Genomic DNA, 24,273 nt, shown 5'->3' on the forward strand with positions numbered 1-24,273 from the left:
TATTTTACAAAATATATTAAATATTTATATGAATTAGGAATATGATCAATAAATATGGATTAATAATTAGTAAATATTATTAGGAATATTAAATAGTACTTGGTAACATTAATACATCAATTCTAATTTACAAAATACATTAAATATTTTACATGAATTATGAATGTGATTAATAAGTATGTGTTAATAACTATGTAAACAAAATTTACCAATGGTCAAGCTAATCAAAGTACAACTCTTAAGAAAAATAAGTCCTCCACTCAGTAGGAAAAAGTAATGCAAAGGTAATGGAAGCAGAAAAAAAAGAAGTAAGGCAAAAAGGAAGTCTGATACAAAGGCAAATACAGAGAGAAAGGGTAAATATGATACTAAACATTTTAACTATTTTAAATTTTGTCTTAAACACCTGACAGCTACTAGTTTTGGACATGAGATAATCTGTTGGCAGAATCAGTTCAGAAGAGAATAGGGGATAGAGAAAGAAAATATCACAGTGCCTGTCAGAGACCTGAAGAGTGATGACAAATAGCTGTATGAATATATAGATCTAGCTACAGTTTAGAACTCAAAGACTCCTATAACAAGTTATTACCATCTTGATGACTTAAAACAGACTAAACTTGTCAAGTCTCCTAAGGACTGCCTGGGTCCTCTTCCTCTGTGGCCTGGTAAGGCTGCATCACCAGGAGTAAGTGATCAAAGAACAACCTCGTTCATGACAGACACAGACCCTGCTCCTCTTACTTGGTGATCCACATGGAGAGTGAGCTGCCAATCAGCTACATCTGAGCAAGGGATGTAGGTCCTCTCCATGCATGTCCCTTTGTTGGTGCAAGGACCCCGTGCACCAGACTCTGCAGGACTCTGTGGTCTCAGATTTTTTAGCTTTGTTGATCTCCTTGTGGGGCTCCTGTCCCCTGCATGTCCTTCTACCTCTACCCCTCTTCTTCCTTAAGATTGTGGGCTATGGGAGATGGAAATAGCACAGAACTCCCCCTTTCAGTGAAGTAGGGGAAGGGGATAGGGGAGAAAAGGAAGGGATGGTGAGACTGAGAGGAGTTGAGGGAAGGGGACTTTAATCAGGTTATATAATGAATAAATTGAGAAAAAAAAAACAGATTCAATCTTTTGTCTCTCAAATCTGGAGTTTTAGAAATCTATAATCAAAGCATTGCCAGGATTATTTCTGTGTAGATATGGTGAGGAAGAATCCGTTCCTTGCCTGTTTATAACTTCTTCAGAAGGTGCTCAATCTTTAATGGTGTTTGCATTGAGGATAAACTACTGCTACTCATGGAAAATGAAAGGATTCACCTATGTCAAAGGCTATTGAAGAATACAGAAGATTGTGATTCACTGATTGATGTAGACAGAGTAATAATTAGTATGGATTGTTGATTGCCACATGTTAGCAACTCTGTTGAAAGGGATATATATATATATATATATATATATAATTTATAATATATCAGTATATATTATACAATATATATAATATCACACAGCAAAATGTGATATTATAAAATTACTATTAAATATATATTAAATTATTATTATTAAATATATATATCAGTATATATGTCAGTAATATACATATTGATATATACTGATATTAATGATATATATATATCAGCTCACATTTTGCTATGTGAACTTTAAAAGCAATTTATGTATTCATATGTATGTGTGTGTGTCTGCTTGTCTGTATGGACATCACAAGGTCTGTGTATACATTCAAGGTCTCACGGGAGAGCATTGAGCGAGTGAGTATAAGCTCCTCTGGAGCTGGAATTTCAAGTGATTGTGTGTTACATGATGTGGGTGCTAAAAACTGAATCTGGGTCCTCCATAGGAACCTGTACATGATCATCATAGCTGATCTTTCTCTCCAGCCCCCACGTGATCTTTTGGTTCTAATAATAATAATAATAATAAAATCATCTTTGGAAGAGTAGCAAAGCATAGTACTGGAAAGTATAAACTGTGGATTCAATCCATGTGGGGTTAATTTTGAGCACCAGTTACTAGTTACTATCTGGGTATCTATGCAAGGTGCTCGGTCCCTTGTTGCTTGAGTGTCTTTATGTATAAAATGAGTGCCACAGGAGTCCCTACTTCATAGGACCATTGTGAAGATTACATATCTTGATAAAGTGTTCCATGAGTATATAACATGCAGTAAGTGCTTTCTTTATAAAATATCATTATTTCTCACTACATAAATCAAAACATGATTTGAATGAACTTGTCAAACATGCTCTGACCAAGTTCTTATGGCATATTATTAGGGTATTTTTCACATGAAAATATATTTCATAATGTTTATTTAAGAGCTCAAAAATTTAGAAAGTGTCAGGATATCTGAACTTGAGTATAAAATTGAGTATCTCTGGGACAAAGAATTGGGACCCAAGCTGCTTTAACAATGTTTGTATAACTCCACACTGCCAAATTTTATTCTCTGTCCAGGAGAATATGTCGTCATGACAACCCACTTTCATCTAAAGAGAAAAATTGGCTACTTTGTCATCCAGACCTACTTGCCATGTATCATGACTGTCATTCTGTCACAAGTGTCTTTCTGGCTTAATAGAGAATCTGTCCCTGCTCGTACAGTTTTTGGTAAGTGTTGCTTTATGGAGAATGGGGGAGAAACACTTGCATAGTCATAATAAAGGTAAGAAAGTTGGAGAAAACCATTGTTTCAGATACAGGATTTGTGTCTAAGCCCAATGGCAGTAATAGCATCATTAGCTGCTGGGATTACAAGCAACTGAATTCTTAACCAAGGAGCAAGGATAAAAATGAAGCAGTACAATTACTCAAACATTCCTTATCTAATTTCATCATGGGAACCAGGAAATATTGAGTCTTCAGTAAAAAAATATACAAACTTAGTGTAGAGAATAGAAAAAGTCAAGAGTGGAAAACCAGCCTGAAATTAGAGAAGTAAAGTAGATTGTATCTTGTAAGGTATCATTTTCATTTAAAGATATATTTTATGTGTATGAGTGCTTTTCCTATATGTATGTATGTATGTATGCACTATGTGCATGCCTTGTGACTTTGAAGTTAAAAAAAAAAAGGTGTAAGATGTGCCTAGAACTAGATCTATAGATGGCTTTGAGTGTAGTGTGAGCTGAATCTGGGTCCTTCTCTAAAAGTAACAAGTGATTTTAACTGCTGAGCCATTTCTCCAACCAGCCAGGTATGATTTTGTGTGTACATATATGACTGATTTGTTGCATATGCTCAAGCATTTGGAGAGCTTAAATTCACTGATATTTACTAAAGGCTGCATGTATTTTTAAATGGGTTCTTGAATCAGAGAAATTTACTTCAGTATGAGGTTACTTATATCTAGGAAGTAGTTTGTACAACATTGGCCCAGTTTTCCTCAGAGACTTAAACCATACAAAACAATTTCTGCCGAATTTTCCCATGGCAAGATTTTCAAAGCACAAAAGTTAATTCTGTTAGGCTCTTGAACCACTGGGGAAACAGAGATTGTAAAGCATACACTCAGATATGCTACATACACATACAGAAAGCATTTATACCAATATCTTGAAACTATACAGTGTTGTTACATCAATAGTAAATGATGTTTCAGAGAGAAGTAACACATTGGGTCAGGTCCAGGAGGAGATAATAGCAGATAAAGAGAAAGTACAAAACCATAAGAAAGGTATAACATGAAATCAAAAGGAAAGTATTTAGTGGCAGTAAAATAAACGTGATCTGAAGGTTCACTCTGAATTTCTGTAAAACCCAGGTAGAAACTGTTTCTTCATTACTGTGACACATTTGAATATTACTGAAGTAGAGGAAACACAATATTTATGGGTATGAGTTAAAAGTGGTCATTTTTAAAGGAAAAACTGTGATCAGAATATATTGTATGGAAAAATATTTTCAATTAGAAAGTGGCCATTTTAGCTGTGTTACTGGTTTTGACAAATAAGTATCTGAGTTTTAAAATATAAAAGAGGATGCTGAGCTTCGGTAATGTTAAAGACTATAACTTAAGCTATGGTACACTGAATAATATCCTCTAAAAATTCATCTCCTACTCTCTGGGATGTGGAACTGTGACTGTATATGCATATGATGAAAATGAATCTTCAGATATGATACAGTTGAAGATTTTCAGCTGAAGAGATTGTTCTGCATTTTCAGGTATTTAAGTACAGAAGAATAAGTATTTTAATAAAGGAACCAAGATAGACTTTTAAGATGTCCTGCAGTTGTCTTTTAGAAAGAAGGAAGGACTCACTGGGCAAGAAATGTGATGAAGCTTTGAAAGCTGCAAAAGGCGGTAGATTATTATTATAACAGAGCCTTCAGAGGGAGTGAGGCCCTGGTCAAGATTGGCCTTGACTCAGTAAAAGTAATATCAGGCTTATTGTGCCCAGATCTGTAAGTACAGGTTTGCGGTACTTTAAGCCACTACATATGTGATACCTTGATACATCAACCTTAAGAAACTAAAACCAAAACTATTCCTACAAATCTAATACCAATGAAGGGTTGTGAAGTAATGGAAGAGAAAATTAAACTATACATAGGATAGAGAGATAGCGTGAAAACATTTTTTGTTTATTTTGGCATAGAGTATGTGTGAAATACAGGCTTCCTTGAGAATGTATTATTTCAATAGTTTAAAATCGTCCTCATACTCATTTAGAATTCTTTTTTTTTCTTTTTTTATTATTTTTTTACACTTTATTCACTTTGTATTCCCCCATAAGCCCCTCTCTCCTCCCCTCCCGATCCCATCCTCCCTCCCCCTTTTTCACGCATGCCCCTCCCCAAGTCCACTGATAGGGGAGGTCTTCTTCTCCTTCCTTCTGATCTTAGTCTATCAGATCACAACAGGAGTGGCTGCATTGCCATCTTCTGTGGCCTGGTAAGGCTGCTCCCCGTCAGGGTGAGGTGATCAAAGAACAGGCCAATCAGATTATGTCAGAGACTGTCCCTCTTCCCATTACTATGTAACCCACTTAGACACTAAATTTCTATGGATTACATCTGCTCAGGAGTTCTAGGTTAACTCCATGCCTGGTACTTGGTTGGAGTATGGGTCTCTGGGAAGACCCCTGTGTTCAAATTTTCTCTCAAATGTTGCTCTCCTTGTGGGGTTCCTTCCTCTCCATAACCTACTATTTCCCACTTCTTACATAAGATTCCATGCACTTTGCGCAACAGTTGGCCTTAAAGTCTATTTACAGTAACTGCATTGATGTGAAAACCTCCAAGTTAAAAACTTAAATTAGAAAGTAAGAACATAGAGCCAAGAATGGCCAATATCTTCTTAAATAAGAACAAAGTGGAGAGACATGCCTGTTAGGATGTCTAGATGATTAAAATGCAATAGTAATCAAGGCAGCATTTTATTGGCATTAAAAAAACAAAAGAAGTAAATCAAACACTGTAGTGTGCTTGAAAATAATCTCTTGCAAATGGAAACTTGATTTATCACAAAAATATCATTGGAGAGAATTAATATCAATGACTTAAATATCAAAATTAAAAATATGAAGATTTTGGAATAAAACACAAAAATAATAAGATATCTATGTATCCTTTGGAATAAGTACTTTAATGTACAAGAATTTTACATAAATCTCCTAATCTGAATATTCTGCTCTTATGAAATAAATAATGTAAATAAAGTACATTAAATAAAAACACTTCCACAAGAATGTTCATATGTTTCACTCAAAAAAATGTAATAATGTCTCGCCATATAGTGATACAATTTTATGTGTTTCTCCAAAGAGATCAAATGTGCTAGATATTTTATATTATTGTATATGAACTATATCACAATTTAAAAATATTAAATCTGTAGGACTATAGATGTTGGGGTAATCAGAGATATGCTTTCATATATATAATGAATTGTAAGTAAATGAAAGCGATACAAAAAATTCGGGAGAGAGAATGGGAGAGGAAACACACTGGTTTTCATAGAATTTGAAAATACAAATTAATCAAATTAACACTCATTTATTTAAACATCATTATGTCATATCTAAACTGAAAGTTGGATCAAAAGAAAAGATACCTTGAAAACATAAAAATATGAAATGTACAGAGATAAATGGCATGAGATTCACTGAGTAGGCATAGCACAAAAAAAGAGAGAAGTAAAGGAATGGTTGGGACAATTTTAAAGAGGTAATAGTCTAAATCTGGCCCCATTTATTGAAGGATATAAAGTTACAATTACAAGGAAATTCATAAACTCCAGCAAGATAAGTTGAAAGAATTCAAAGTTGTGTGTTTGTTATCATTAGATTTTCGCTGAATGGAATACTAACAGATGTTCATAAAATTAAAGGAAAATTATTCTAGAAGGAAGGTTGAAATTACTAATGAAAATAATAAATAAATAAATGAGTCATGTTGATTTTGTATTAAATATACAAATAATAATAACAGTGACTTATAAAGAAAATAATATGGTCTACATTAATCTATGTAAGTTGATATGGAAAATAGATAATATTCTATATACTTTCATTATTAAGGAACATATCAGCATTAAAATTTCATACATGAAGGATACAAAATGACTGAGAATTGTTATATCTTCTGGGAATGTTAAATGTACAATTACTTTAATAAATTTGACAATGTCATATAAACATAAATATTCATACCATATACTCTTCTGTTTCTAATTTTTATGAAGAATTAAAGCATAGTTATATAAATAGTTAATGCAATTTTTTGAACACTTTTATAATAATTGTTGAACACCGAAAACAATTCAGATGCCCATTAACAAGTGAATAATAATAAATTGGTTTATCTTAAAACTATGAATTCCCATTGAAATCAAGAAATGTACTTTCAAGATAGATGAAACGAGACTAAATCTAAACTATTACACTGGATTGTATCCAGACACAAATAAGTACATAGTATATGATAATGACATGAAAGTGGGTAGGGGGCAGAGACCAAGGAGAGGGTGTTAGGTACATAAAAGAGTCTATGGGGAAAAGTAATGTCAGCTTCCCTTATCATGAATGCAGTTTGGTAGAAGAGACACATTTTAATAAGTAAGTGTACTAGAAGTTCTCATAGAAAATGAAAAAGTCAGGCAGTTTTAGCTTAGTTCTTGAAGAAGGGCTTTCTAAAAGAGTCTTCTTTTATAATTTTTTATTAATTACAGTTTATTCACTTTGCATCCCCCCATAAGCCCCTACCTCCTTCCTTCCCGGTCCCACCTTCCCTCCCCCTTCTTCGCGCACACCCCTCCCCAAGTCCACTGATGGGAAGGTCCTCCTCTCCTTCCTTCTGATCTTAGTCTATCGGATCACATCAGGAATGGCTGCATTGTTTAAGAGAGAATTACTATGAGGCTGGCTCTCCTTTTAAAAGCTGAGATACTGCATGAAGTATAAAAAATGCTTGATTGAGAGCCCTTCCAACTCTGACCAGCTAACAGGTCCAGTTGGGCATCAAAGGCTAAAGCTTAAAACTGTCCATTGAGATAAGATGTAGAAGCATTTAAGGTGCAGTATAGTTGCTATAGATATGCTCAGGTTAATCTGTTCAGAGCCACAAATGAGGTGGCTTATTTCTCTCATAAAGCCCTACTCCCTTTTTTCTCTTTTTTTTTTTTCCTTGAGAACTTCATACAGGAGTGCTGAGTTTACATCACTCATACACTCCTTTCTTGGTATATTAGGTTTGGTGAGGTTTTGTGTCTATTATCAATTTTTTTATATAAGTACTAATATTGTAGTTGATCCTCACATTGTTTAAAATGTGTTTTGTTACTCAACTTTGATGCTATATTTGTGCAAAGGTGCACTTTGAGGGTCTTTTTGCAAGTTCTTCTCCAGTCCAGGTTTTCATGTGTACAGCAATGTGTAAGTAAGGAACTCAAAGGAGCAAGACAAGAGAAGAAGCACCAGGAGTGCTTACTCTCTCAGTTGAGTTAATAAACTCAGGGATTCCTCTTGTGATGTGTGAAGCATCTCACACCATCAGCATTTCATTCTGTGCCCCCACTTGACCCGGGCACATATTTCCCCTCCTCTTCAGCCTTCCAACAATCAGAAAGATATTGTGATCATTTCTCCTTCAAAGCTGATTGACTTTGGGAACATGAAAATTCTGGGATGCCTAATACTCACAAATGGGGAGAAAGAAGATACACAGAGAGTAAAGGAATTACAAAGATATAAAACAAGTAAGTGGCAGCCAAGAAGCTCTGGTTTTACAAAAGCTCACATGGTAAAATGATTCAGTAGTTTAGATTGCCCAGAAAGCTCAGAAACCCAAAATTTGATGCATCTACAGAAACACATTCCATATTTGTTTGTTGCATTATTAGAAGAACATCACAAAAAAGAGAAGTAAAAATCAGACTGAATTTAAGACTATGCTCTGAATCATGGCGTCAGTTTCAAGTTTGTCAAAGGAAAATTACCAGCACTGGGAGAAAGGTAAACAAAAGGAGGATGCAAGGAAAACACTGGAGAAGAAAAGATTCTTCTTGAGTCTTTACACGCCTATCCTGGAGATGAAGGAGTAAAATTTCCCTTCCTGTTTGGTCACAGAAAGAACACTGAGATCAATCAGTAGGCTAATCACTAGAGGAAGCGAACTTAGCTCAAAAGTAAGTCTTTCTAATTTAGAGGCTATCTTATAACAAAATTGATTACTTATTCTTCAGCAGAAATGCTTAGTCACACTAAGAGACAGTTTTGGAGTGCATTAAAGAATCTTATTCTTATAGCAGTTGGAAGAAAGTGTTTGCTATGTTGATCTATCCAGCCTTGACATCCTGTAAAATTTACTTTAAAATGGGCCATTACTTGAAGCAAAGGGAAAGTAAAATAATAATAATAACAACAACAACAACAACATAAAAGTACAGCAGGCTACTCGACAGACACCAAAACTTATGGGCCCTTAGTGAAATGAAGCACATCCTTTCAGGGGGGCAGTTGGTGACCTGCATTAAGTACACTGCTCGTGTCTTCCAGTTGCAACTGGCTCTTGACTTTTCTCTCCTCAGGTGTCACCACTGTTCTCACCATGACCACCTTGAGTATCAGTGCCAGAAACTCATTACCTAAAGTGGCATATGCGACGGCCATGGACTGGTTCATAGCCGTTTGTTATGCCTTTGTATTTTCTGCACTGATTGAATTTGCTACTGTCAACTACTTCACCAAGCGGAGTTGGGCTTGGGAAGGCAAGAAGGTACCAGAAGCCCTGGAGATGAAGGTGAGTGGCAGCAAAAAAGGGCCAGGAAGCACTTTCTGAGAGATCTGTATTGGGACCAGAAGTGAACAGCCTGTAGCCCGCAGAAACTCAGCAGGGCTATGCTCTATTCACTGGGGTCATCAATCCAATTCTCAACTGGAGTGCTTCTTGCTAATCTGTAGTTCAACTAGGAACAATGAAAAGAAGGCATGTAGGGCTTATGTCTTGTGGTGTTGAGTAAAATATAAATGTGATGCTGCTAGATTCTGGAGAAACACTTTGGTACTTAAAAAGCAACCCAGAAGCTTGGAATCTTTTCTATATCTGAAGCAGAGTCTCTAAGAACACTTCTAGAGCTCATTCTTTCAAACCCAAATAAAACATTACTTCCTCTCTAGAGCCTGTCAGGAGCAATGGAGACAAATTTGGCTATTATTTGTGTGGGTACTCTGATAATCTAGTTCTATTAAAATTACTCATTTGCCTCCTTATTAAGTTGTGAACATCTTGAATATTGGAGTTTATCTTCATCTTGACACAACATCTGAATAAGAGTGAAAGATAAAGAGATATTGGCTAAATAGGTAGATAAAGAACATAGAGTAGACAATCTCACTGGATTGATAGGAATCAATTATGAATAAGATCAAGTATCTCGATAGTTTGATTGAGTTGAGGTATCTAAACCTAAATGTACATCTCTGTTAGGGTTTCTAGTGCTGTGAAGATACATTGTAACCACAGCAACACTTGTAAAGGAAAACATTTAACTGGAGCTGGCAGGAAGCTTGGCAGTACATAGGCAGACATGGTTCTGGAGAGGTGGCTAAGATATGCCAGCAGCAGAGAGTGAACTGGCATGAGCTTCTGAGACCTCAAAGCCCATAGCCTAGTGACACACTTCCTTCAACAAATCCATACCCTCTCCAACAAGGCCACACCTTTGAACAGTGACACTCTCTAAGGGCCAAGTATTCAAACACATGAGTGTATGGGAGCCATTCCTATGTAAACCACTATAATATACATTACAGTATTCTTCAAAGGACTAGAAATATAACTAAATAATTAGTCTTCAAAGAATCATAGAAAAGAGAAATGGCACTGAAGCCTTTTCAAGCTGAGGTAAAAGGTGAAGGTGTATAGAAAAGAATGTTTTTATAGAAAACATTCTTTATAGAAAAGAATGTTGAGTTTGCAATCTTTGAAAAACAGTAATTACTTACCTAACCAGAACTTATTAACTGTGGAGTAAATGAAGAAAAACTCTGTCTCTCCTTCCTTCATCTACTCTACCATAGGATTTTTTGTTTATTTTATTATTGTGCTTTCTGTAGTTATTACATTTTTTATCCTTGCCATATATTGACTATTCTATATTTTAATTTGATGATTATGATTGCAGAATATTGAACTCATCTACAAAACATAAGGAAATTGGTGTACTTACCCTACTTCTCACATTATCTTTTCTATTTATTGTTCAACTTTGTACTAGTGATATTGAGACTCTGTCAAGTTTATATAATTATATGCAACCATAATTTCTGTCATTATTTAGTCATAGTTTTACATTTAAGTGTGATATTTACTCAAAAGTCAGTATTTTAAATAACTACTCTCTATTAACTTTATAGTTATTTCAAAGTTGCTGTCCAGAAGTTGCTTAAAGTCTCATTGGAACAATATTTCCCATTCTCTTGCATGTGCAACCTACCTTTTGAATGTCTTTAAAATGAATTGTACTTGTGGTTTTGGTAAGTCTATAGTTCATATCCTCTTTCTCTAATACTTCACAGGAATCACTTTATTCTCAGTGTTGGCATTGAATACCATTATACAGCCATAGAGCCAACCTGGAATTTTCTCATATCATTGAAAAATGATGTAGATATCCATGTAAATATACCTTTCATTTGTGAAGTTATACTACATTGTCTTATAATGGATTTTATTAGTTCTCTGAGACTTTCATGCAATGTGTTTTGATCATATTCACTCTCTCCCCTAGTGCTTCCCATATCCCCCTGCCTTTACCCACCTAGCAAACATTTTTGTATCCTTTTGTTTTTAAACCTTTCAAGACTAGTTTGTATTGTCAAATATTCTTAGATATGTTTTGTGTTTTCTTCTGCAAAATAGGAAAGGAAGGAACATTTCTCAATTCCTTTTCTGAAGATACTGTTACCCTGATACCAAAACCAAAGAACCTACCCAAATAAGAAAATTATAGAGCAAAATCTCTGATGAACATTGGTGAAAAAAAATCTCAATGAAATACTTATACACATAAATAAAAATAATTTCAAAGGAAATTATCTACCATGTTCAGACAGGCTTTATCTCAGAGATGCAGAGATGATTCAACATATGTAAATCAGTGAATGTAATCTACCACATAAATAAACTAAAAGATAGAAATTATATGATCACATCAATAGACTAAGAAAAAGCCATTGACATCCACCATGTTAAAAGTCCTAAAGAGACTAGGGGTATAAGAATCATATGTCACAGAGTCAAGATGGCAGCACTGAGTAGGGTGACCGGTAGGCCATCTTCTGGACCCCAAAACCCCAATGTCTGTGTTTCTCAGGTGAGAGGAAAATCCATGGGGCTATGTGAAGGTACATCTTCAGGCCACTCAGCTAATACTGGCAAAAATTCTCAGGCTTCTACCTGTCACTGCCACAGCCTTAGGCTACACACCCAATTTCAACATCAGCCAATACCTTCCTGAGACTGCTGGCAGCTCTCTAGGCTCTGACCCTGCATCCCTAGGCTACTTGCCCAAACACACCATTGGTGGATACCTTCTCAGACAGGGGCAGGAACCCTGCACCCTTAAGACACCCACCTCCCAAGCCCAATTTTTGGTAGATATCTTCTTGGAACCAGAGCCTGGCAGCTCTGACCTTGGCCGCTCACTCTCACTGCCTGTGGACTGAACACCTTCCCATATTGTGGGTGAGAATTCAAACCTGAGTGCCCACTCTCAATCCTGTGAACACCTTCTTGATTGCAGCAGTTGGTGCTGCTTTCACCACCCAGTGGAGGGGACAAATTTTGGTACTGTGGAGGAAGAAAGGATCCATTCTGCCTACTCCTTTCCTGCCTGGTTCTCTTACCTCAAAATCAACCAGCACAGCACAGCACAGTGAACACAGCCCTACAGAAGATACTAGAAGGAAAACTTCAACACAATGAGATCAACTGCACCCAAGGAAAGACAGGATAAAGACACCATCATATAAAAAAAAAACAAATGAAAACAAACACACAATCACCATCAACTCCACAATAAAAGGAACTAACAATAATTAGTCACCAATATCTACTAACATAAATGGTCTAAACATAAATAACTAAACACAAAAGAGTATACCTTATTCTCAACACCTCATGGAAAGCCTCCAAAATTTATCATATAGTTGGACACAAAAAAGCCTCAACAGATACAAGAAGATTGAAATACTCCCTTGTATCATATCAGAACACCATGGTCTAAAATTAGAAATTAACAATAACAGAAATAACAAAAAGCCTACAAACACATGGAAACTGAACAACTCTATTCAATGGCACCTGGGTCAGAGAGGAAATAAAGAAAGAAATGACTCCTAGCACTTAATGAAAATGAAGTGCTTACTCCAACTTATAGAACATAATGCAAGAACTGCTAAGCGAAAAGTTCATAGCACTATGTGCCTTCATAAAGAAATTTGAGACATCTCCTACAAGAATCTTAACAGCACACCTGCAAGAACTAGAAAAAAAAAAAGGAATCAGACACACCTAACAGGAGTAGACAATTGGAAATAATATAACTCAAGGTTGAAATCAATAAATTAGAAACAAATATAACAATTCAAAGAATCAATGAAACCAAGAGCTGGTTCTTTGAGAAAATCAACAGGATAGACAAACCCTTTGCCAAACTAACTAAAGGCAGAAGGACACTGTCGGAATCAACAAAACAAAAATGAAAAGGGTGACATAAAAACAGACACTGAGGAAATCCAAAGTTGGAATAGCAACTTTGGTCCTACTTCAAAAGCCTATATGCAACAAAATTTGAAAATGTAAATAAAATGGACAATTGTCTTGACAGATTCCATTTACCAAAGCTGAATCAAGATCAGGTAAATAAATTAAGTAGTCCTATATCCCCTAAGGAAATAGAAGCTGATATCAAAAGTCTCCCATCCAAAATAAAAACCCAGGGCCAGACGGTTCAGTGCAAAGTTCTACCAGGCCTTCAAAGAAGAGCTAAAATCAATATTATTCAAACTATTCCACAGAAGAGAAACAGAAGGAACATTACCAAACTCATTCTATAAGGCCACAGTCACATTGATGCCTAAACTGCATATAGACCCTACAAAGAAAGGGAACTTCAGACCAATCTTGCTTATGAACATTGATGCAAAAATACTCAATAAAAATGAATCCAAGAACATATAAAAGATATCATTCACCACGACCAAGTACACTTCATCCCAGACTTGCAAGGGTTGTTCAACATACAAAACCTCATCATGAAATCCACCAAATAAACAAACTCAAAGAAAAAAACAAAACAAAAACAAAAAACAAAAAACAAAAAACATGATCATCTCCTTAGATGCCGAAAAAGCATTTGACAAAATTCAACACCCATTCACCTTTAAAGTTTTGGAGAAATCAGGGCTACAAGGCACATAAGTAAAAATAGTGAAAGCAATATACAGCAAGGCTACAGCCAACATGAAACTAAACAGAAACTTTAATCAATCACACTGAAACCAGGGAAAAGGCAAGGCTGCCCACTCACTCCGTATCTCTTCAACATAGTACTTAAAATCCTAACTAGAACAAAAAGACAATTAAAGGAGATCAAGGGATTCAATATGTTGAGGAAAAAGTCAGTATCACTATTTGCAGATTATATCATAGTATACATGAGTGACCCTAAAAATTCTACTAAAGAAATGCTTCAACTGATAAACATCTTCAGCAAAGTGGCTGGATGCAAAATTAACTCAAAAAAAATCTGATGCCCTACTGCATACAAAAGACAACCAGGCTGAGAAAGAAATTAGGGAAACAGTATCCTTCAAAATAACCACAAATAACATGAAGTTCCTTGGAGTAACTCTAACCAAGCAAATTAAAGACCTGTTTGAATAAAAAACTTCCTGTCTCTGAAGAAAGAAATAGAAGAAGATATCAGATGATGGAAAGATCTCCCAAATGCTCATGGACAATGTAGTTGCTGAGACTTATGAGCAACCTTTGGGCAGAGTGCAGGGAATCTTAGGAAAGAAGTGGGAAACAGTAAGATCTGGAGAGGACAGGAACTCCACAAGGAGAGCAACAGAAACAAAAAATCTGAGCACAGGGGTCTTTCCTGAGACTGTTATTCCAACCAAGGACTATACATAGAGATAACCTAAGACCCCTGAACAGATGTAACCCATGGCAGTTCAAGTATACAAGTGGGTTCCATTGTAATAGGAACAGGGACTATCTCTGACATGAACTGATTGGCCTGCTCTTTCATTACCTCCCCCTTAGGGGGAAGCAGCATTACCAGGCCACAGAAGAAGACAATGCAGCCACTCCTGATGAGACCTAATTGACTAGGATCAGAAGGAAGGAAAAGAAGTCCTCCATATCAGTGAACTTAGGGAGGGGCATGTATGCAGAGGGTGGAGGAAGGGAGGGATTGGGACAGGAGGAGGAAGAGAACCAGAGGGGGGATACAAAGTGAATAAAGTATAATTAATAAAGAAAAAAAGAACATTTATATATATATATATATATATATATATATATATATATATATATAATAGTGAAAATGGCCATCCTACCAAAAGCAATCTACAGATACAATGAAATTCCCATCAAAATACCAACACAATTCTGTACAGACCTTGAAAGAATAATTCCCAATTTCATATGAGAAAACAAAAAGCCAGAATAGCTAAAAGAATCCTGTACAATAAAAGATCTTCTGGAGGTATCTCCATCCCAGATCTCAAACTGTAGTATAGAGCAACAGTAATAAAAACAGCATGATATTAGCATAGAAACAGACTGGTGAGCCACTGGAATCAAATTGAGTACCCACACACCTATGGATACTTAATTTTTGACAAAGATGCCAAAATCACACAATGAAAAAAAGATATCATCTGCAATGAATGGTTCTAGATTCTCTGGATGTCTACAGGTACAAAAATGCAAATAGATCTATATTTATCACCCTGCACAAAACTAAAGTCCAAGTGGATCAAAGAACTCAACATAAAACCAGACACACTAAATCCCTTAGAAGAAAAAGTGGGGAAGAGCCTTGAACTCATTGGTACAGGAGACAACTTTCTGAACAAAACACCAACAGCACAGGCTCTAAGAGCAACAATCAATAAATGTGACCTCGTGAAACTGAAAATCTTCTGTAAAGCAAAGGACACTGTCATCAGAACAAAACAACTGCCTCCAGATTGGGAAAGGATCTTCACCAACAGCACAGGCTCAGTCAACAATCAATAAAAGGGACCTCATGAAACCGAAAAGCTAAGCAATAGCCTACAGACGGAGGAAGGCTCTTCACCATCCCTATATATGACAGAAGGCTTATTATCCAGAATATACAAAGAACTCAAGAAGGTAAAAACAACAAATCAAGTAATCCAATTAAAAACTGGGGTACAGAGCTGAACAAAGAATTCTCTGTAGAGGAATATAGAATGGCAGAAAAACACTTAAAGAAATGCTCAACATCCTTTGCTATCAGGGAGATGCAAATCAAAATAACCCTGAGATTTCACCTTACATGTATCAGAATGGCCAAGTTAAAAAACTCAAATGACAGCACATGCTGGAGAGTATTGGGAGAAAGGAGAACCCTCCTCTATTGCTGGTGGGAATGTAAATTCGTACAACCGCTTTGGAAATTAATCTGGTGCTTTCTCAGACAATTAAGAATAGTGCTACCTCCAGATTCAGCTATACCACTCCTAGACATAGATCCAAAAGATGCTCAAGTATACAAAAAGGACATTTACTCAACCATATTTGTAGGAGATTTATTCATAATATCCAGAACCTGGAAACAACCCAGATGCCCCTCAAAAGAGGAATGGATACAGAAATTGTGGTACATTTACACAGTGGAATACTACTCAGCAATTAAAACCAAGGAAGTCATGAAAATTGCAGGCAAACAGTGGGAACTAGAAAAGATCATCCTGAGTGAGGTATCCCAGAAGCAAAAAAACACACACGGTATATACTCATTTATAAGTGGATATTAGACATATAATATCGGATAAACATAGTAAAATCTGTACACTCAAAGAAGCTAAGTAAGAAGGAGGATCCTGGGCAAGATGATCAATCCTTACTCAGAAAGACAAACAGAAAAGGCAAAAGAACATTGAAATAAGGAGAAAACAGGGAAGAGAACAAGGGCCTATTACAGAGGACCTCTGAGAGACTCTATCTTATAGGGTATCAAAGCAAATAGTGAGACTCATAGCCAAACTTTGAGCAGAGTGCAGGGAATCTTGCGAAAAAAGGGGGAGATAGAAAGCACTGGAGGGGACAGGAGCTCCAGAAGGATAGCAACAGAACCAAGAAATTTGGGCCCATGGGTCTTTTCTGAAATTGATATTCTAAAAGAGGACCACACATGGAGATAACCTAAAACCCCTGCACAAATGTAGCCCATGTCAGCTCAGTGTCCAAGTGGGTACCCTGCTAAAAGGAACAGGGACTGTCTCTGACATGAACTTAGTGACTGGGTCTTTGATCACCTCCCTGTGAGGATGGGGGGATTCAGCCTTACCAGGCCACAGAGGAAGACAATGCATCCAGTCCTGATGAGACCTGTTAGGCTAAGATCAGATAGAAGGAGACCAGGACGTCCCCAATCAGTGGCCTTGGATAGGGGCATGGGAAGAGGTTATGGAGGGAGGGCAAGATTGGGAAGTAATGAGGGAGGGGACTACAGCTGGGATACAAAGTGAATAAACTGTAATTAATATAAAAATATATAAAAAAATGAAATGTTCTATGTCCTTTGTCATCAGGGAAATGCAAATCAAAACAACCCTGAGATTTCACCTTACACCAATCAGAATGACAAAGACCAAAATCTCATGTGTTAACACATTCTGGATAAAATGTGGAGAAAGGGGAACCCTCCTCCATTGCTGGTCGGAATGTAAATTGGCACAATCACTTTGGAAATCAATCTGGTGCTTTCTCAGACAATTAGGAATAGTGCTTCCTCAAGATCCAGCTATACCATTCCTAGACATATATCTAAGATATGCTCAAGTACACAACAAGAACATTTGCTCAAGCATGTTTGTAGCAGCTTTATTCATAATAGCCAGAATCTGGAAACAACCAAGATATTCCTCAATGGAGGAATGGATACAGAAAGTGTGGTAGCTTCTTTAATCCTGTATATACCTTACCTCTTGAGACAGGGTCTCTCACTGAGTGAGAAGTTCAACATTTGACTCTATTTACTAGCCAGTGAGCCTAAATAATCTCCTTTCTATACCTCTTCTGTGCTGAGATTATAGCACTTGATTCTGTCCCTGGGTTTTTCATTTATTCTGGAGATAAAACCCAGTTCCTCATGGTTACATAGCATGTAGTTCACTGTCTGAACCATGCCTCCAGCCCTATTGCCTTACATTTAGATTTCATGATATTTCACAACTTGTTTCATGTCTTCCATGTTTCCCTTGCGTATTCTCCAGCAATCTTTATTGCTCATCTTCTTCCCACATTTTACATCAGTTACTACTTTAAGTTTCAATAGAGAAGTTCATTACTATCTATTATGTGTGAAAACATCCTTTTAGGAAGTGATTAAAAGGGTGATTAGGACAGGGATGAGCTCTTGATAGTGACTTGCAAACTTTATAATTTGAGCATGATTTTCTATCTCTCTGTATTATACATGTATATGTGTATAAGTGGCCTTCATGTGCTCTTTTGATGCTATACAATGGATTTTCCAATATTTGCCAATATTCAGTGATGAAATTTAATTCTGGGATGTTATTACTACCAATATTGTATTTAAAGATAAGGATCATTTATTTGTCCTTGTGGCCAATGCTAGCCCCCTGAAGAAATACTATTTTTGACCAGAACTGTAAAGCAACAGACATTTTAATTGTTATCATCACCATGATATGAGTATAATTACTTTTTGGTATCAAGGTTATAAAATTCAAGTTTTACAAAAGATGAAGCTTTAGGGCTAGGGATTATAACTCTGTTGTAGAATGGTCATCTTTAAAATAAGTGAAACAAAACCTTGAAAAAGTTCCAAAGAGTAAATATGTCCCCGGTCTGATAAGCAAAAAGTGCCAGAATACATTATTTAATAGATATTTTAAGGAAAGTTAACTCAATAACTGATATAGTTTAAGTTCATGAAGGGCAAATTATGGCAACCTGACCTCTAATAAAAGGCTAATAAACTGATCAAACAAGAACTTTCATAGTTTATCAAGATATATAATTAACTTACATTTTTTTTTAAATTTCACTTTATGTGTATGCTTAGTTAAATATACTACTGTACTCAGTTCTCCCTAAAGGTCAGAAGAAAACATAAGACTTCCTGTGGTTAGAATTGTGAACTACCACCTAGGCACTTAGAGTTGAACTTAGGCCCTCTGCAAGAACAGACAGTCATCTTAACTGCTGAGCCATCACTTCAGACTCATTGATTAACTTTCTATTAGGCTCTGTGATGAATAGAAAATACTTAAAATAGTACAATTAGGCTGATATAATTGGTTGACCAATTGAAGTCAAACAGACTTCATCAATGAACTGACATTGGCCTCGCCTGAACGGAGGCTCTGGAGAATAATTCATAGGATTCTTTTAACTCTAATTTGTCAAGATGCTGTCCTCTGAGACTCAAATGAAGAAATATAAGGTAGTAGGTTCAAATACATAATGGCTGTCAGGGGAAGATTAATTTTTGAATTAAGAATCAGAAAAACTGTACGCAATGTAAAAGGACAGACTAAAATTAAGAGAATAAGAGCAAATATTAACTCAGTTTTATGAATTAGTTCTAGCACATGAAAGTGTAAGAAAAAATTGATTCTGAGTTGAGAATGTACCCTCTTTTTCTGGGCTAGAATCTTGTTCTGTTGCCCAGGCTGACATTCAGCTAGCTATCCTATTACCTAAATCTCCAGCATAGGTGGAATTTCTGTCATGTATCATTATACTCAGTTTTGTGATCTTCCCTTTAAACTTTTCATTCACTCCCTTCAATCCATAGTTACCTTCTATTAACCTTGAGCAAGTCACTTCCACACATCCATTCCATACACAAGACGCTTTGTGATTACTATTCTCTCCTGAATTTTGGTTGTTTAAATCTTTCAAGAGTTTGTTTTTTTCCTATGTCCAATGCACCTCTGAATTGTCTTTCTAAGTGAGGATTAATCATCTTACCCCGGGTCCTCTTTCTTGTTATCTTCTTTAGGTGTATAGATTTCATTATGTTTATCATATCTTATAGGACTATATGAGTGAGTATATGCCATTTGTATCTTTCTCCTTCTGGGATATCTCACTCAGAATGATCTTTTCTAGATCCCACCATTTGCCTGCAAATTTCATGATTTCCTCATTTTTGATTGCTGAGTAGTATTCCATTGTGTAAAAATACCACAATTTCTGTATCTATTCCTCTGTTGAGGGACCTCAGAGTCCTCCCTGCATGGTACTGGCATAGAAACAGAATGTTGGATCAATAGAACCAAACATAAGACCCAGAAATAAATCCACACACTTTTGGACACCTGATCTTTGACAAAGGTGCCAAAACCATACAATGGAAAAAAGATAGCATCTTCAACAAATGGTGCTGGTCTAACAGGATATCGACATGTAGAAAAATGCAAATAGATCCATACTTATCACCCTGCACAAAACTAAAGTCCAAATGGATCAAAGACCTCAACATAAAACCAGACACATTAAATCGGCTAGTATAAAAAGTGGCGAATACCCTAGAACTCATTGGTACAGGAGAAAACTTCCTGAACAGAACACCAACAGCACAGGCTCTAAGAGCAACAATCAAGAAATGGGACCTCATGAAACTGAAAAGCTTCTGTAAATCAAAGGATACCGTCATCAAAACAAAACGACTGCCTACAGATTGGGAAAAAATCTTCACCAACCCTCTATCTGATAAAGGACTAATATCCAGTATATATAAAGAACTAAAGAAGCTGAAAAGCAGCAAACCAAGTAATCCAATTAAAAATGGGGAACAGAGCTAAACAGAGAATTCTCTGTAGAGGAATATTGAATGGCAGAGAAACACTTAAAGAAATGCTCAACCTCATTAGCCATTAGGGAAATGCAAATCAAAATGACCCTGAGATTTCACCTTACACCCATCAGAATGGCCAAGATGAAAAACTCAAGTGACAACACATGCTGGAGAGGTTGTAGAGAAAGAGGAACCCTCCTCCACTGCTGGTGGGAATGTAAACTTGTACAACCACTCTGGAAATCTATCTGGTGCTTTCTCAGACAACTACGAATAGCGCTTCCTCAAGACCCAGCCATACCACTCCTAGGCATATATCCAAAAGAGGCTCAAGTACACAATAAGGACATTTGCTCAACCATGTTTGTAGCAGCTTTATTTGTAATAGCCAGAAGCTGGAAACAGCCCAGATGCCCCTCAACTGAAGAATGGATGCAGAAATTGTGGTTCATCTACACAACGAAGTATTACTCAGCAATGAAAAATAAGGAAATCATGAAATTTGTAGGTAAATGGTGGGACCTAGAAAGAATCATACTGAGTGAGCTGTCCCAGAAGCAGAAAGACACACATGGTATATACTCACTCATATAGACATAACATAGTATACACCTACTAATAACTGTACATCTAAAGAAACTAAGCAAGAGAGAGGATCCTACTAAAATGCTCAATCCCTATCCTGAAAGGCAAAGAGGCTGGACATCAGAAGATGAAGAAAACAGGAAACAACCTAGGAACCTGCCATAGAGGGCCTCTGAAACCCTCTGCCCTGCGGACAATCAAAGCAGATACTGAGACTTATGGCCAACTGTTGGGCAGAGTGCATGGAATCTTATGTAAGAAGTGGGAAATAGTAAGAGCTGGAGAGGATGGAAACCACACAAGGAGAGCAACAGAACCAGAAAACTTGAACACAGGGAACTTCCCAGAGACTCATACTCCAACCAAGGACTATTCATGGAGATAACCTAGAACCCCTGCACAGATGTAGCCCATGCCAGTTTAGTGTCCAAGTGGGTTACATAGTAATGGGAAGAGGGACTGCCTCTGACATAATCTGATTGGCCTGCTCTTTGATCACCTCCCCTTGAGGGGGAGCAGCCTTACCAGGCCACAGAAGATGAAAATGCAGCCACTCCTGAGGTGATCTGATAGACTAAGATCAGAAGGAAGGAGAAGAGGACCTCCCCTATCAGTGGACTTGGGGAGGGGCATGCTTGAGGAAGGGGGAAGGAGGGAGGGATCGGGAGGGGAGGAGGGTGGGGCTTATGGGGGAATACAAAATGAATAAAGTGTAATTAATAGTAAAAAAAATAACAAAAGTGGAGACAACCTGATAGACACATGGATTCATTTAATCCCTGCAGTAGGTATCTACACATCTAATGTAGTGGCTAAGTGTCTTTATTACCTTTATTACCCCGTGACACTCCAGACTGTACCCAGGTTCAGGCTCAGGCCATGTTCTCATCAGATGACCCAGTGTGAAAATGAAGACTTCTAGCTCCCAAGCGTTGTGATTAAAGATCTTTTGAGTGAAAAACAAAATAAAAATAAATAAAAAAATTTAAAAACAAAACAAAACAAAAAAAGTTTTTTTTTTTTTATTCACATCTGGGATCACCTTCTTAAAGATACTTTTTCTAGCTAGCATTGACCATCCTACTCTGCACAGACCTTCCCTGTGTGTCTCAACTCTAGTTTTCGTTTCCTGGCATTGCTGTATGTATTGGTTTGATTATACTGCCATTACAATGTTCTTTTGAGAGGAAATGTGAACTTGAGGACAGAGATCATATTTTTTCCATTTACTGTTGCATCCTTAGCATGTACCAGAAAACTTGCCAGATAGTAGACAATTTTGAAATATTTACTAATTCAATAACTATGAAGTCTTTCAAAATATGATTTCTCCATTTTTTTACATCTTTATCTGGTATAGTTGCAATAATGTCTGATTACAGTCACTTATTAGCACCCATGGACTCCATAATCACTTAAGTACAGGTAGATTTCTGGTTTTATTTTTTGCTGAAAAAAATATAGCTATTAACAAGTTGATGAAGGTTAGGAGCTTACACATTTAAATTATACTGGCCCCTCAATGTTTCAACATGCATTTTCCCTGTAGAATTGAATTTCAATATTCTTAAAGATTTATTTTTATTTTTGATTATGTATGTGTTTGTGCATGTGTTTGTGTGTACACATGTGCATGCATTGCTTTTGGTCTGTACTGCAGAGTGTGTTGGATCCCATGGAGCTAGAGTTACAGCAGTTGTGAACTAACTGCTTGATGTGACTGCTTGGAACTGAACTTGGGTCTTCTGCAAGCATAGTTTCTTAACCATGTCTTTAGTCTCCTAGTTTAAATTGTATTGTAACTATTTCTTTTACAGTATTTCTAGGGAGTGTAGAAATATCATATAAAGTTTAACTCAATTTCTTGTGTTTATTTATTTTCCTCAAACACTGATAGTATCAACATTTCTTCCATTCATTCCTTCTAAGCTGTAATAATTTAAAACTAGATAATTACCTATTTATACTTTAGATAACTCATTTTTTTCAGGAAGCTGGCCTTCCATCTACATATATTTTTCTCCTTTTTGTAGGGTTAACTAATTCCTATAAGTTGTTCTGCCTTCCTCTATCATTCTTTAGCTCACTTGTTAAAACAGAGTCTCTCACTGAATCTAGAAGTCACCAATTCAACTAGACCACCTAGCCAGCAAGTCCCAGGGATTCTTGTGCCAGCCTTTCCAGCACTAGAATTTAAGTCTTGTTTGTGTACTGCCATACCCAGTTTTCATATGGGCATTAACAGTTTTAGCTTGGGTCTCACTGAACTATTCTCGCAACCTTATAATTGTCTTTTGTTGTAATTAATCTTTCTCTCTAAGTGTTTTCCCTCAGTTTTATGAGGACAATGTCTTTGATTCATTATACAATTTGTCATATACAAATGTATTTTGTAAGGCAACTATCATAAACAATATAGTATATGTAGTTAAAAGTAGATAGGCAGAATTAATGAAAAATGCTTCATTTATATTATTTAAATAAATGTAGATGTATGTCATAATTAGTTCACAATTATAGGTTGCAGATAAGCAATGTAGGGACAACATTGTAAGGGAACAAAAACTTGAAGCTGCCAGTAACATTCACAGTCAAAAACAGAGAGAAGCGAATGTGTGCATGCTTACTGCTCAGTTAATTTTCTGTATTGTGATATGATTTAGGACCCAACCTAGACAATCAAGACAATCTCCCACAGGTTGCTTATGGAGTAACCTGCTCTGGAAAATCTGTCTTCCCAAATGAATCCAGATTTTTCCAAGTAGATAATTAAAACTATTAAATATGGAAAAATGTGTGAATTTTAAAATATGATAAAATTTTTATTTTTTATTATTTAAATTTTGTTTTTGACAACTTCATATGTGTGTACAATACATACTCTCAACCTTACTCTTTCTTATCTTCTTTCCTCCCCTGTACTTTTTATCTCATAGAACTTAAAACTCTCCACTTATTTAAAAACAACTCTGCATCCTGCTCTATTCTGTAATGTTTACTTTCATTTCCTTCTTGATAATGCAGGTAGAAATGTGGTAGTAATTAAAATATGTCATGTTGGAAATGGTGAGAAACTAAAAGGTAATTTTACTTTACCATTTAAATAATCTGTGATTAAATCAACTGTTGCTTCT

The 24,273-nt window shown here is 36.3% G+C and overlaps 1 protein-coding gene across 3 annotated transcripts in view; it reads left to right on the top strand.

Moving 5' to 3' along the window:
- Gabra3 (gamma-aminobutyric acid type A receptor subunit alpha3) overlaps window positions 1–24,273 on the top strand; it is a 305,868-nt gene that overhangs the window by 275,810 nt on the left and 5,785 nt on the right. For all 3 annotated transcript variants that reach the window (XM_055608773.1, XM_055608771.1, XM_055608772.1), the window contains 2 exons: window positions 2,470–2,622; window positions 9,044–9,255. In XM_055608773.1, coding sequence (XP_055464748.1) covers window positions 2,470–2,622; window positions 9,044–9,255 — 365 coding nt within the window. The remainder of the gene's footprint in view (window positions 1–2,469; window positions 2,623–9,043; window positions 9,256–24,273) is intronic.

This window comes from Psammomys obesus, unplaced genomic scaffold, assembly GCF_907164565.1.
Source record: "Psammomys obesus unplaced genomic scaffold, mPsaObe1.curated_primary_1811, whole genome shotgun sequence".
NCBI lineage: Eukaryota > Metazoa > Chordata > Mammalia > Rodentia > Muridae > Psammomys > Psammomys obesus.